We start from the raw sequence: 14073 nt of genomic DNA, 5'->3' as shown, positions 1-14073 counted from the left end.
TTTTTCTTAAAAAGGGAAAACAACTGTTCAAAACCAACTGGGCAGTATGGTGGGGGTGGGGAGCAGTCCTAGAGAAGGGGCTGAGAACTTCTCCCCCAGGAACAAAGAACAAACACAATACAAAGAAAATAGCCACCAAGGCTCCTGCACAGCTCAGGAGCCTCTAGAGAACAGATTGTCCCATCCTCAAACTGGCTTTTTTTTTCCTTTTTTTTTTTAATCTTTTTTTTTTTTCCATTTTCTTTTTTGTTGTTGTTTTAGCACCTGTACAATAAAACTGTACCATCTCCAACCAGAGCCGGCCACGGCGAGGCACTCCTGCCTTTGGATGGTACATACTCTACAAGGATTGTTCGGAAAAATAGCAATTGGTAGAAAAATAAGAAGAGTGGGAGGGACAACGCCACAGAGGGGGTGGGGACAGGGAAGCAACCCAAGCTCCTCTCTCTCTCTCTCTCACTCGACAAACCCAGCGCTGGAGGCCCGGAGGCCAGGAGGAGGCCCGGAGGCCAGGGGGAGGCCAGGCGGGGCCACCACTCAGCCCCAGGCCCCCAGGCAGGAGTGGAGCAAGGGCTGGAGACCACTTTCCTGCCCTTGCCTAGGAAACAGCTGACACCTGGATTTCACATCTGGCAGTCAGTCCCAGAGCCCTCTGCAGATTCCCAAGGAGAATGGGGGGCTGAGGGAGGAGGAAGGAGGAGAGGAAGGAAACGGGTGCTATGAGTCTGAAAAGGGGCAGGGATGGGGGTGCTGAGGGCCGGGAGGTGAGAGGCTCAGTATCTTGAGACAGCAGGGAGGCCAGAACGGGGTGGGGGAGTGGAGGCAGGAACAAACTCGTATTGTGCACTCTGGGGGGGGGGGCAGTGAAGAAGGCATGAGGAGGGGGCACCCTCACCCCTCAGATCCCTTCTCCACGCTCCTTTATTAGAGTAATTTATTAACCCCGCACCTCACAATCCTCCCCTCCCCGTCAACACTAATCTCAAGATAGCAGGGCTGCTGCAAAAGGCGGGAGGGGGCGGGTGGGGGAGCACCAAAGCCTCAGGATTTACCCCCAAGCCCCCAGCCCTGGGCCAGCAGCAGCCAGCTTCGTTAGTCAGAAGTCCATGTCCCCCCCACCCCATTCCACCCCACCCACTCCCCAGTGGGGGAAAAAAACACCTGGGAATAGCTTTGTCAGAGCTCATCAACAAAGAAAAAGAAAAGGAGGTACAGAAAGTCCCTCAATACAACAAGTTGTCTCAAATCGTCACAGTGATACAGACTTATCAGAAACCAATGAAACAATACAAATTAAATACTAATAAAATAAATACTACAGAAGACAGAAGAACACAGGGGAATGGAGTTGGGGGGCGCTCAGAGATCTGGGATTTTCTCATTTCTCCTCAGGACAGGCCAAGGCCACCCAGGGCCCAGGTTTGGTCTTGGTCATAAGCAAGGAGGCCAGTCCAAGGGACCCCAGCGCCACCTCCCACCACCCCTGGGACCTCTTGTCCTCAGACGTGGAGTTCAACTTTCCACCCCCATCACCAACCACGATAACAATGATGACGACAGGGAGATGAGAACTAATTGTAACCAAAAAAACAAAAACAGTCCAGTCGCTAATGCTGGCATTGATAAGGCGGCTTCTTGTTGGTCCATATTATTGCCTCATTCTGCAGTCTGGTGCTCGGTGGGGGAAAGACAAGGAGGTGGGGGAAGGGCGAACTCAGAAGGAGAAAGAAGAAGAGGAGGGGCTGTTTTCCCGGTCAACTGTTGCAAGACTGGAATTCCACCTCGGACCCTAGGAGCCGAAGTAGGTCTGGCTCGTACCGCACCAGCTCCACAGTCTCAGAGGAGCCTGGGGGGGATCTGTCGTCCAAGCCTCCAGGCCTCTCAGCAGGGGTCAGCAGCTGACTGGAGGCCACCTGCCTGTAGAACTCAGCCTTGGGCATGGTGGTGATTTCAAAGTGCGGGAACCGGGCCTGAAAGATCCTCGAGGAAAGCTTCAGCCTCTTCAAGACATCGGAAAAGAGGAACCAGTTGCAGGGCCTGCAAAGGCAAGGATGGGAGTTATGGAAGGAGCTGGAGGAAGCGGTGGGGGCACTGATCCGGAACACTCTGCAAAGTCCACGAAGGCTGTGTGACCACCAGTGTTCCCCATTATAACTCACTGCCAGTCTGGCTCCCCTGTCCCCTGCTAAACCACAGGCTCCTTTGGTATAGCTGAGGCAAATGTCTTCTGTCCCCTGCAATGCCTGGCCCAGCTTTCTGCTAAATGGCGAGCACGCAGTCGGTGACCACCTCTTCCAAAATAACACAAGCAGGAGGGAAAGGGGCCTTTTAGAACCTAAAACTCTTAGCAGGCTTCTTGGGGACTTAGCCTGTACCCCTGCGACCTGGCATTTGCCATCTATTGGGACCCGTCTTTCTCCCAACTCCGGCCCCTGCCAACCCTGGCTGGCTTCCCTCTCCTGTTCTCACTCTAGCTTCCCTGGCCTCCTTGCTCTCCAAGATCTTCCCCAGCAGAGGGGGAGCCGTGGAGAAAGGCCTAAACTGCGGGTAATCCAAAAGGCATTTCTCTTTGGCTCTGGAATGCATTAGACAAGTTTTTTCTCCGGCAGCAGCACCATCGTTTCTGCAGGGCCAGAGCTCACATTACAGAGAGTCGGAGTCTGACTTTGCTGAGCACACCCGACTGGGTGGCAGCCTAGGGACAGCTGGGAGGGGTGCTGGAGAGGCTGATCCCGGGCCAAACGCTTACATTGACTAATGCGGGAAGAGGTGCTGCCTCCCCACATGAGTGGTCCCGGTTCACAGGGTTTTCCCTCCTCACTATTCCACTATCCCAGTTCCAGCCTTTGCCACTTCTGGCCTGGGCTCTGTCTTGTCAGCCTCCCAACCAGTTTCCCTTTGCCAAGAGTCACTCTTCTGCACCCCCATCCACCCTCATTGGATCTTCTGTTACCATTACGGTTTTCTTTCTTTTTTTTTTTTTTTTCCCAAGACACAGTCTCTAGGCTGGAGTGCAGTGGCGCAATCTCGGCTCACTGCAACCTCCATCTCCCAGGTTCAAGCGATTCTCCTGCCTCAGCCTCCTGAGTAGCTGAGATTACAGGCGCACACCACCACGCCCGGCTAATTTTTGTATTTTCAGTAGAGACGGGGTTTCACCATATTGGCCAGGTTGGTCTCAAACTCCTGACGTCCAGTGATCCACCCGCCTCAGCCTCCCAAAGGGCTGGCATTACAGGCATGAGCCACCATGCCCAGCCACTAGCGTATTATATAAGACCTTCTAACCTCTTCAGCCCAATGTCTACCCAATCTCTCTCTCTCTGTCTCTCTCTCTCTCTCTCACTCACACACACACACATACACACCACATTGTATCCCCCACCCCACCAAGCATCAGCCACATGATAAAGGACTCCCCCTACTTTCTGAATTTGTATGTTTCAGTGCCTTGCTCTCCATCCTTCTCTCCTTCCTGGCCCAGCTCAGGTAGATACTGTATCACCTGTGAAACCTTCCCCTGGTGTAACTCATTGTTCCTCCATCTCCCAGGGTCTCCTGGCATTTGATTCACATCCCTATTGTAATATTACTAACAAAGCCCGTTTCTGAAAGGATTGCAAAAGAACCTTAAAGTGGTTCACTCTGCAGCATAGCAATGGGGGTTCAGGGTGGACTGGAACTCTTTGCATTTGGCACCCTTCTGAAACTACTGGAGGTTTTTTGTTTGTTTGTTTGTTTGTTTACAATAAATCTGCTTAGGATATTTTGTCTTTTATTAGAGTTAATTATATACTTGTCTGTCTACTGCACTAGATGGTGGATTCTTTGAAGGCCAGAGCTGAGTTCTGGTCCCCAGGGTTTGACCTGGTGCAGCTGTTTAAGACATGTTTATAGAATCAAATGTTCTGTTCCAGTGCCTTAAACATCTAACCAGACCCACAGTCCTCATCCCTAAAATGGAACATTTCTCCCAAATGACAGCAGGCTCTTCTTATCTCACATGATTAGGAAATGGAGTGCTCTGGGTTAAGAAAAGGAGACTACAGATATCATACACTTGGACCATCACTTCCAAAGAATGGGAAAAAAGCCCTGAGAACATTCACACTAGTGATGAGAATTCAGTCTTGCTTTCGTGATTCAGAAGGCCCTTCTGCACCCCATAGGGCCTCAGAGGCATCATTCTACACTAGCACCCCCACCCTCAACTTCTTGAAGAACAGACATTTTCACAGTGTGCTGCAGCTTTGGGGAAAGGCAGCTCTAGAGCGAGCGTTAGAGGATGTCACGTCAGGAAAACCAGCTTTGCTGGTACTGGGCTCTGGGCTAACCACATGCCTGCCACCCGGCTCGCTGAGGGGCACACAGCCCTCTGTGGCCCGTGTTCTGTCCGCACCTAATGCAGACTACCCTGGTCCTTTTACTGCCTGAAGCCCAAGATCCTGTTTCAGAGAGGGAGGTGCTGAATACATCGGAGGAATTAATTAACCGTGCAATACTATATCCCAGAGGCCCCGCCCTGCCCTCAGGGATCAGCTTATGTCTAGAAGAATAAGGACCAAAAGCCCCTGAAACTTGATCCCTACTAGTGCCATCATATATGCTATTTTTATTCTGATCAGGCCATGTGTGTCGGGCAGTGGGGGTCGGGGGGAGGGCAGGGGATGCAAAGAAACTGTGTTCTAATGATTAGAGCCCTAAACAGAGGATCTCACTTAAAGACCTCCTCATCCATCGTCTACCCAGCTCCCTATCCTGTGTACGTCATGCTGGTTCACTGGCTTATTTTATTATTTTATTTTGTTTTGAGATGGAGTCTCACTCTGTCGCCCAGGCTGGAGTGCAGTGGGCAATCTCAGCTCACTGCAAGCCCCGCCTCACAGGTTCAGGCGATTCTCCTGCCTCAGCTTCCGATGTAACTGGGATGACAGGTGCCCGCCACCACGTCCGGCTAATTTTTATATGTTTAGTAGAAACGAGGTTTCACCATGTTGGCCAGACTGGTCTCGAACTCCTGGCCTCAAGTGATCCAGCCGCCTTGGCCTCCCAAAGTGCTGGAATTACACCGGCCATGCCCGGCCACTGGTTCACAGGTTTTTAACACAGAGTTGACATTTAAAAACTAGATATCAAAGAAAAATTATCCTTACAATTGTTTGGAAAGGTATTTGAAATACATGAAGACACCAATCAGAGGGGAAAAAAATCATGGAGACTAAGAACAAAAGGGCAGTTGAGCCTGCATTCTCCTTCTCTCAACCAGCACTTCCACACACTGACATGTGGGGAAACCCAACAAGAACCATGGCCCTGCCGGCTGTCGAACTCCCTCCAGAACCATCAAATAAATATTAAATTGGGTTCAGTCTAATGTTATGTGTCAGGCATATTCTATATTCTAGTCTCCTGAAATAAATGGGTGATCCCCAACATAATATGCACAGTCATCTAGGCTGACAATGTTGGCACCACCGCGCTACTAACATTATGGCATTGAGAAACTAGGCTGTAGATTACTGAAGAACTCCAGTGGCCCCATGGCTACGGCAACCACATGTCCTGGCTTTTCCAACAATCTCAATTTCAAATATTCTATCTGTTTACCCCCAGAAACTACAAAAATGTTCCAAAGATTCTAGCAGTTCATTGGCCCAAGTTATCTCTCAGATTATCTTTTATACCCAGTAACAGTGCAAAAAAGCCTTCCGAGAGAGAATTTAGACTAAGGTTCAGGAAATGCAGATAGTCAATGTCCATGGAGCCTGTAGCCTCTAGTTTGAACATGACTACTCTGGGCTAAAAGGGCAGGTTAGCCTTTGTCATGTGTAATGGCACTTGTTGGCCAGGTCTTCACTTCCTCCTGGAGAACTCCACTTTCCCAGTGAGGTGGTCCACTGTTGCCAGGATCCTGGCACTCAGTCGCCATTCGATCTCTCAGACACTTACCCACGGGACACTGACACTTGGAGGTTGTAGCAAGGGAGAAGAGGCTTGTCTGAGAGTTCGAACATGAAATCATCCTCCTCCATCGGATCATCTCCTTCTTGATCAGAGCTCCCAGGAGGATTATGTAGGAGGTCACAGGCAAACCCGTCTTTTTCCTCTGTAAGGGGAGCATATAGGGGATTAGGACTCAGATACATGTACAAAACCGAAGAAAAGAAATGAGCCAAGCAGATAAAGGGGCATGGGGGGGTGGTAGTTGGGAGGTAAATGACAAGGCCACAGGCCCCTAGTCAGGGACGAGGTTTGCCGGTCCCATGGCTCACATCCTTCAGAGGGCACATGAAAGTTCTAGTCCTGAAAGAAATCATTGTGTGGCCAGAGATTTATTATATTCCTCCCCCCTCCAACCGGCAAAAGCAAGGTGACATCAAGGATGAGCTGCCCAGCTGTTCGGAGATGGAAGCCTGAAGATACTATCAGCAGACAAGGGCAAGGTAAAAACACCTGTCCTTCTCTAGCTGCAGCTTTCCCAAGCCATCTCACTGCCTGCAGGGCTCCCACGAAGCCCAGAGGGGGCTCGGCGGGTTCCTTTCCCCAGCCCACATTCTGGGTGTGGCCGGTTGCATTCCATCCTGACTTTCTCCCTCCAGCTTCCCCCAAGGGTAGGAGTGGGTGTTTCCTTTCATCTTCAGCCCCTAGCCCAAAGGACAAATGCTAGATGACCACCATGGATAAAGACGTGCTAGTCTTCCAAGAGAAGAAAGCTGCGGCCAGAAGGCTAAGGGCTTCCAAAGACAGTAGCTATTTCGAAAACTGCATGTGCATCATGGGGGCAGGGTAGGGAGGGAATGGTAGCTGTCAGGTGACAGGTGGGGTCCCTCTTGAGTGTCAGCAATACTGGAATAGGTGACAATGCTCACAAGGGCTTCTGGCAGGGTTAAGACAAAGCCAGGAAGAAGAAAGGGACCTCAGAAGAAAGATAATTTTTTAAATGCCCAGGGTGGGGAGTGGTAGAGGGCTAGTGAGGGATGGCTGTGTCCAAATCAGTGCTGCATTTCCTGGTTTCGACAAATGACTTCTGAGTCTGCAGGGAAGGATGGGTTCAGGTTTGGATTCGGTCTGAAAGGGTCTGTAAGCCACTAAAAGGTGAAGAAGGGATACCACCACAGGGCTACTCCTGTCCTTGAGAAGAGGGTGGGAAGAATCCCACTTAAAACTTACCCAACACAGAACTGCTGTAAAAATCCCAGGATACACCGGGATCACCCTCTGCCCGGCCCTGAAGATCCGAGAGGTGATCTGATGAAAGAAGAGCAGGCAGTGAGACAAGGAGGTTAGGCTGGGGAAGGAATGTCCAAGTGAAGTCCATGCATACGGGGCTAAGGGAATGGGAAAAGGGAAGGAAGGACCACAAGAGAGGCCAGGAGTGATGAGAGAGACACACACTTCCTGTTCTCAGTCAGAGACTGCAAACAAGGGGACAGGAGACCAATCTAACCCACTGACTGCCTGGTGTTTGACCCAGTACTTTAAAAGAAAAGAAAAAAAAATCCCAATTTGCTTCCAACATTTTAATTTTTTTTTTTTTAAGAGTCAGGGTCTTGCTCTGCCACCCAGGCTGGAGTGCAGTGGCATGATCATAACTCACGGCACCTTGAACTCCTAGGCTCAAGTGATCCTCCCACCTCAGCCTCCCGAGTAACTGAGATTGCAGGTATGCACCACCACACCTGGCTAATACTTTTTTTACATTTTTTATAGAGGATGGGGTTTCCCCATGTTGCCCAGGTTGATCACAAACCCCCGAGCTCAAGCGATCCTCCCACCTCGGCCTCCCAAAGTGCTGGGATTACAGGCATAAGCCACCCCGCCTGGCCCCACTTCCAACATTTTTAAATTGGGCATTTTCACTTAAAAATCCAGATTTCCCAATATTTCTGTGAAAAAAAAAAAATCTGATCTGGCAACATTGTGTCCAAATTCCTGCATGTCAACAGCTGGCTGGAGGGAATAGCAACGCATGCGGGCTCCAATTCGCCAGTCCCCACCCAGCCTGCTTCTCCCTTTTAAGCCTGAAGGCATTCAGGTTTGGGACCTCCACTTTACATGGTGTAGAGCTTTAACCCTGCAAGCAGAATCTTAGACCTATCCCAGGATTTTAATTCCCTGCTGGTCACAATGTTCATTTATCGAATCACAATCTCTCCAATTTATAGTAATATAAATAAGCATAAGTCCTTCTGGTTCATCTTTGAAGAACATGGGGAAATGTCCAGGTTTATCCTCATAAAATCCTTTTGCTTCCACTCCTAGGTATATATCCTGAAGAACTGAAATCAGGTGTTCAAACAAAAACTTACACATGAAGCAGGGCACAGTGGCACACGCCTGTAATCCCAGCACCCTGGGAAGCTGAGGTGGGTGGATCATCTGAGGTCAGGAGGTTGAGACCAGCCATGGCCAACATGGCAAAACCCAGTCTCTACTAAAACTATAAAAATTAGCCAGGCGTGGTGGCACACACCTGTAGTCCCAGCTACTCAGGAGGCTGAGGCACAAGAATCCCTTGAACCTGGGAGATGGAGGGTGCAGTGAGCCAAGATCGTGCCATTGTACTCCAGCCTGGGCAACAGAGCAAGACTCTGTCTCAAAACAAACAAACAAACAAACAAACAAACAAACAAACACAAACCCTTATACATGAATGTTCACAGCAACTCCACTTACAAAAACCAAAAGGTGGAAAAAATCCAAATGCCCATCAACTGATGAAATTTGTGATGGAAATATACAATGGTTCAACTGCTGTGGAAAAGTTTGGTCGTTCCTCAAAAGGTAAAACACAGCACTACCATATGACCTAGCAATTCCACTCCCAAAAGAACTAAAAACAGGTTGTCAGACAAGTACCTGTCTGTGTGCACGTTCATAGCAATTCTATTCATGGCAGCCAAAAGGTGGACACAGTTCAAACATCCATCAATGAATGAATGGATAAACAGACAAAAATGTGGTATATCCATACAGTAGAATATTATTCAGCCTTTAAGAGGAGATTCTGACACATGCTACCCACATGGATGCTATGTAACAGAAGCCAGACACCAAAGGTCCCATATTGTATAATTCCATTGAGATGAAATGTCCAGAAGAGGCAAACCCATAGAGACAGAAGAAAGCAGATTGGTGGTTGCCAGGGCCTGGAGGGTGGGGGGAGAGGGAGGGGACGCTTAATGGGGTTGGAATTTTCCTTTAAAATTATGGCAAAGTTTCAAAACTAGATACTGGTGGTAGTTGCACGACATTGTGAATGTACTTACTATCACTTAATTGTACACTTCAAAATGGTTAAAATAGTAAACTTTGGGTTCTACGTATTTGACCACAACAAAAGTTTTAACAATCTTTTGCTTACTTGCTCTACAGACAAGGCAAGACAAATGAGGAGGCTAAGGCCAACCCTTAGCCTCCTCATTTCCTAGCTAGGCACTATCTACTGGAATTGTTTCACCTCTTAGTCCTACCTGGACAAAAAGCAGGTCCATTGGCTTTGACGACAAACCCAACTGTATCATCTGTGGGTACATGGCTCAGCCAATATGCCACACCCTGTACAACTGGCAAGCTGACTTAGTTGTGTATGATTGCCACAAGCCCTCAGGTGACACCTGGGCAACCAGACAGGAGACAGTCCAAAGGGCACAGGTGAGGTGAGGGTGCCCCCCGAAAAGCAAATCCCAGGAGGAAGTTGGCAGCCAACTTAAAGAAGCAGAGCTAGTTTACCCCAATGGGAAGCACCACCATGACCCAATATCCTTTTGGGATCATCCTGTCAACAAGAACACCTATTAGCATTGTGAGCTACTGAAATGATTCATTTCTTTAGCAACCTTCTAGGTGATGCAGGGTTTCCCCAGTAGGAAAAGACAGCCAGAGAGAAGCTTTCAGAGTCATGGCTGAGCAACCAGAGTGGGACACCTCTAGTCATGCACATTAGATCTTCTGTGCACTCCCTGTAAAACAACTGCAGTCCCTCTGTCGGCTCAGGTGCTCCTCTGTGCCCCATGTCACTTGAGGGTTGGAAGTAGTTTCTTCCAGAAACATTTGTCAGTTAAGTGGGTGTCTCTTCTGTGCTAGCCCTGTGTAAGGTGTCATGGGAGATTATGGAGTGAGAGCATAAGTTCTAAAAAGACAGCGACCATGCCTGTCCTGTTCACCATTGTCTCTGCCATACCTAAGCCCAGTGCCGGGCACATAGTAAGAGCTTAATAAATATATGGAGAGGAAAGGAGGGAGGAATTCCTACAAGGCGAGACTAGAAAGTGCTTGCTTAACCAACATGCCAAAACATATGCATTCAAATGACTGCTGTCCCCCTCCCCCACAAGAGGTCACACAAGGATTCCATCAGAGCAGCCCTAGCTCACCACATTCCTGGGGCTCCTCTCTGGGAACTTCCTTCAAAGCCTCCGGCACATTCCTCTAATTCTCTTCACTGACTACCAATCTTTGTCATTTGCATGTGAATTTGCCTTTTTGAGACAGCCAAAAGTTAACTGGCATGAGCAAAGATGCTAAAGCTCAAACAGGCCCATGAGTGGCACACAGGAGCAGCTCCAAGATTTGGTCCGTGGTGCGGCTTCCATTCCCATTTCCTCATGGACGTTCACATACAGTCCAGATGAAGAGGGACCTTCCTTTCCCTTGATTTCCCCCACCCCAGCCACGCTTCCAGCCCTTTTCTCTTATCCCTTCCTTGAAAAAGTACCCTGAAGTCCAGTAATTCCACTCCTAGGTATATGCCCAAAAGAACTGAAAATGGATACTCAAACAAGTATTTGTACATGCATGCTCACAGCAGCACCATTCAAAGCAGCCAAAAGGGGAACACAGCCCAAATGTCCATCAATGGTATATATATCCACATACGAGAATATTAGTCAGCCATAAAAAGGAATGAAGAATTGAAACCTGCTAACACACGGCTAGACCTTGAAAACAGTATTCTACCTGAAAGAAGCCAGACACAAAAGGCCCCATACTGTATGATGCCATTGATATGAAATGTCTAGAATAGGGAAATCCATAGAGACAGAAGGATTAGTGGTTGGGCGGGGGACAGGGAGGAAGGGGGAATGGGGAGCAGCTGCTTAATGGGTGTCGGGTTTTATTTTGGGGTGATGAAAATGTTTGGGAGGCTGGGTGCGGTGGCTCACGCCTGTAATCCCAGCACTTTGGGAGGCTGAAGCAGGCAGATCACGAGGTCAGGAGATCGAGACCATCCTGGCTAACACGGTGAAACCCCATCTCTACTAAAAATACAAAAAACTAGCCGGGCATGGTGGCGGGCACCTGTAGTCCCAGCTACTCAGGAGGCTGAGGCACGAGAATCGCTTAAATCTAGAAGGCGGAGGTGGAGGTGTCAGTGAGCCAAGATCGCGCCACTGTACCACTCCAGCCTGGGTGACAGAGTGAGACTCTGTCTCAAAAAGAAAAAAAAAAAAAAGAAAATGTTTTGGAACTAGATAGAGGTGGTTGCACAAGGTAGTGAATATACTAAATGTCACTGAATTGTTTGCTTTATTTTTTTGAGACAGGGTCTTGCTCCATCACCTAGGCTGGAGTGCAGTGGCATGAATACGACTCACTGAACCTCGACCTCCTGGGCTCAAGCGATCCTCTTGCCTCAGCCTCCCAAGTACTGGGGACCACAGGTATGTGCCAATATGCCCAGTTAATTTTTGTTGTTGTTGTTGTTGTAAAGACGAGGAATCACTTTGTTGCCCGTGATGGTCTTGAACTCCTGGGCTCAAGTGATCTATCTGCCTCGGCCTCCCAAAGTGCTGGGATTATAGGTGTGAGCCAGTGTGACCAGACTAATTATTTCCTTTTAAATTGTTAATTTCATGTTGCATGAATTTCATCTCGATAAATTCTTTTTTAAAAAAGCACCCATAGGAGCTGGGTGCAATGGCTCACACTTGTAATCCTAGTGCTTTGGGAGGCCAGGGCAGGCAGATCCCCTGAGCCCAGGAGTTCGAAACCAGCCTGGGTAACATGGTGAAACCCGCCTCTACAAAAAATGCAAAAATGATTTTGGTGTGGTAATGTGTGCCTGTAATCCCAGCTATTCAGGAGGCTGAGGCAGGAGGATTGCTTGAACCTGGGAGGTCGAGGCTTCAGTGAGCCCAGATTGTGCCACTGCACTCCAGCCTGGGTAACAAAATGAGACCCTGTCTATAAATAAATAAGTAAATAAATAAATTAAAAAAATAAAAATCATCCTAAGGCCTCATGGAAAGAATAGAGCCTCTCACCTCAATTCAAGAGGCTACCCCAGCACTTTGTCTATTTCTCAGGGTCTGATCATACCCCTCCCCATCTCCTCTAACTCACTCACCAGCTGAGGGACATGAAAGGCTAGAAAAACAAAAAACAAGTAGTCTTCAACATAGGGTCATATGGCAGAGAAAAACAATAACCTGTGATTCAGTGACCTCGAGCGGTAAACTGCTAACCCTTTCGTAGGTGGAAGGCAGAGTGTCCTGATACTTCCTCTGATGTCCCAAACCAAACCAAATCAACTCCGGGTAAGCCCTATATTCTTTCCGACAGATGAGGAAAAACAAGTCTATTTTCCTTCAGCCAGCTTGGATATTGCTCTTTTCTTCAAAGGGACAAAGGTAAATCAGTCACATACCTCCCTGTAATTTGGCCAGAGGGGGAGGCCTTCCAGAGGCCTCTCAGGGAGTTTGGATGGTGTGGCACTCCAAGCCCAAGCATGAGATAGAAAGGGTTCACTGTCAGGCCTCCTGTACTCAGGACAGCACCTGAAATCTAATAGGTGCTCACTAAATGGACAGATGAATGAATGAATAAAGGAGTGCCACTCCATCCTTCATGATCTCAGGAGAAATGGGCCTCACTTTAAGCCAATCCAATATAAGAAAATCTACATTTACAACCCAGATGAATTATCTATCTTCTGCTTTACAAAAGGACTCACTTCAGGATACCGGAACATAGTGATATTTCTTTGTACTTAGAAAAGGATTTACTAGGCCGGGCGTGGTGGCTCAAGCCTGTAATCCCAGCACTTTGGGAGGCCGAGACGGGCAGATCACGAGGTCAGGAGATCGAGACCTTCCTGGCTAACACGGTGAAACCCCGTCTCTACTAAAAAAATACAAAAAACTAGCCGGGCGAGGTGGCGGCGCCTGTAGTCCCAGCTACTCTGGAGGCTGAGGCAGGAGAATGGCGTAAACCCGGGAGGCGGAGCTTGCAGTGAGCTGAGATCCGGCCACTGCACTCCAGCCTGGGAGACAGAGCCAGACTCCGTCTCAAAAAAAAAAAAAAAAAAAAAGAAAAGGATTTACTGCCGGGCGCGGTGGCTCATGACTGTAATCCCAGCACTTTGGGAGGCCAAGGCGGGTGGATCACCTGAGGTCAGGAGTTCGAGACCAGCCTGACCAACACGGTGAGACCCCATCTCTACGGAAAAAACAAGATTAGCCGTGCATGGTGGTGGGCGTCTGTAATCCCAGCTATTTGGGAGACTGAGGCAGGAGAATCGCTTCAACCCAGGAGGTGGAGGCTGCAGTGAGCCAAGATCGCGCCATTGCACTCCAGCCTGGGCAACAAGATCGAGACTCCATCTCAAAAAAAAAGAAGAAAAGAAAAAGTGAAAAGATTTGATTCCCCTGACAACTTTTCCAGAACAGGGGCCTTTGCACACAGCCAGGGAAGTGCTATATGAGGCATAACCCTGACGCTAATGCTCACCTTTTCCTCCCACCAAAAATGGAGCCCTGTGCACCCTAAAGAGATTCTTCTTCATTTTCTGCCCAGTTGGACTCCACTAGGGGAGGATGAAGACAATTAATCGACAGAGAGTCTAGTCAAGCAAATGCTTGGGGACAAAAAGCCAAAAGCGTTTTAAATACCTCGGCCAGACAGCAAAGTAAAAAAATTAAAATCAGGCAGGCCATGGTGGCTCACGCCTGTAATCCCAGCACTTTGGGAGGCTGAGGCGAGTATATCACGAGGGTCAAGAGATCAAGACCGGCCGGGCGCGGTGGCTCAAGCCTGTAATCCCAGCACTTTGGGAGGCCGAGACGGGCGGAT

General features: G+C 48.8%; 1 protein-coding gene across 1 annotated transcript in view; it reads right to left on the bottom strand.

Moving 5' to 3' along the window:
* BCORL1 (BCL6 corepressor-like 1) overlaps window positions 1-14073 on the bottom strand; it is a 79842-nt gene continuing 65769 nt past the window's right edge. The window contains exons 13-15 of the mRNA XM_011936977.1: window positions 7171-7248; window positions 5950-6106; window positions 1-2037 (exon numbers count right to left, since the gene is read on the bottom strand). Of these exons, the coding sequence (XP_011792367.1) occupies window positions 1755-2037; window positions 5950-6106; window positions 7171-7248 (518 nt within the window). The 3' untranslated portion in view covers window positions 1-1754. The remainder of the gene's footprint in view (window positions 2038-5949; window positions 6107-7170; window positions 7249-14073) is intronic.

Source organism: Colobus angolensis, unplaced genomic scaffold (genome assembly GCF_000951035.1).
Source record: "Colobus angolensis palliatus isolate OR3802 unplaced genomic scaffold, Cang.pa_1.0 Scaffold159, whole genome shotgun sequence".
NCBI classification, from domain to species: Eukaryota; Metazoa; Chordata; class Mammalia; order Primates; family Cercopithecidae; genus Colobus; species Colobus angolensis.
This window is presented reverse-complemented; position numbering and strand designations above follow the sequence as displayed.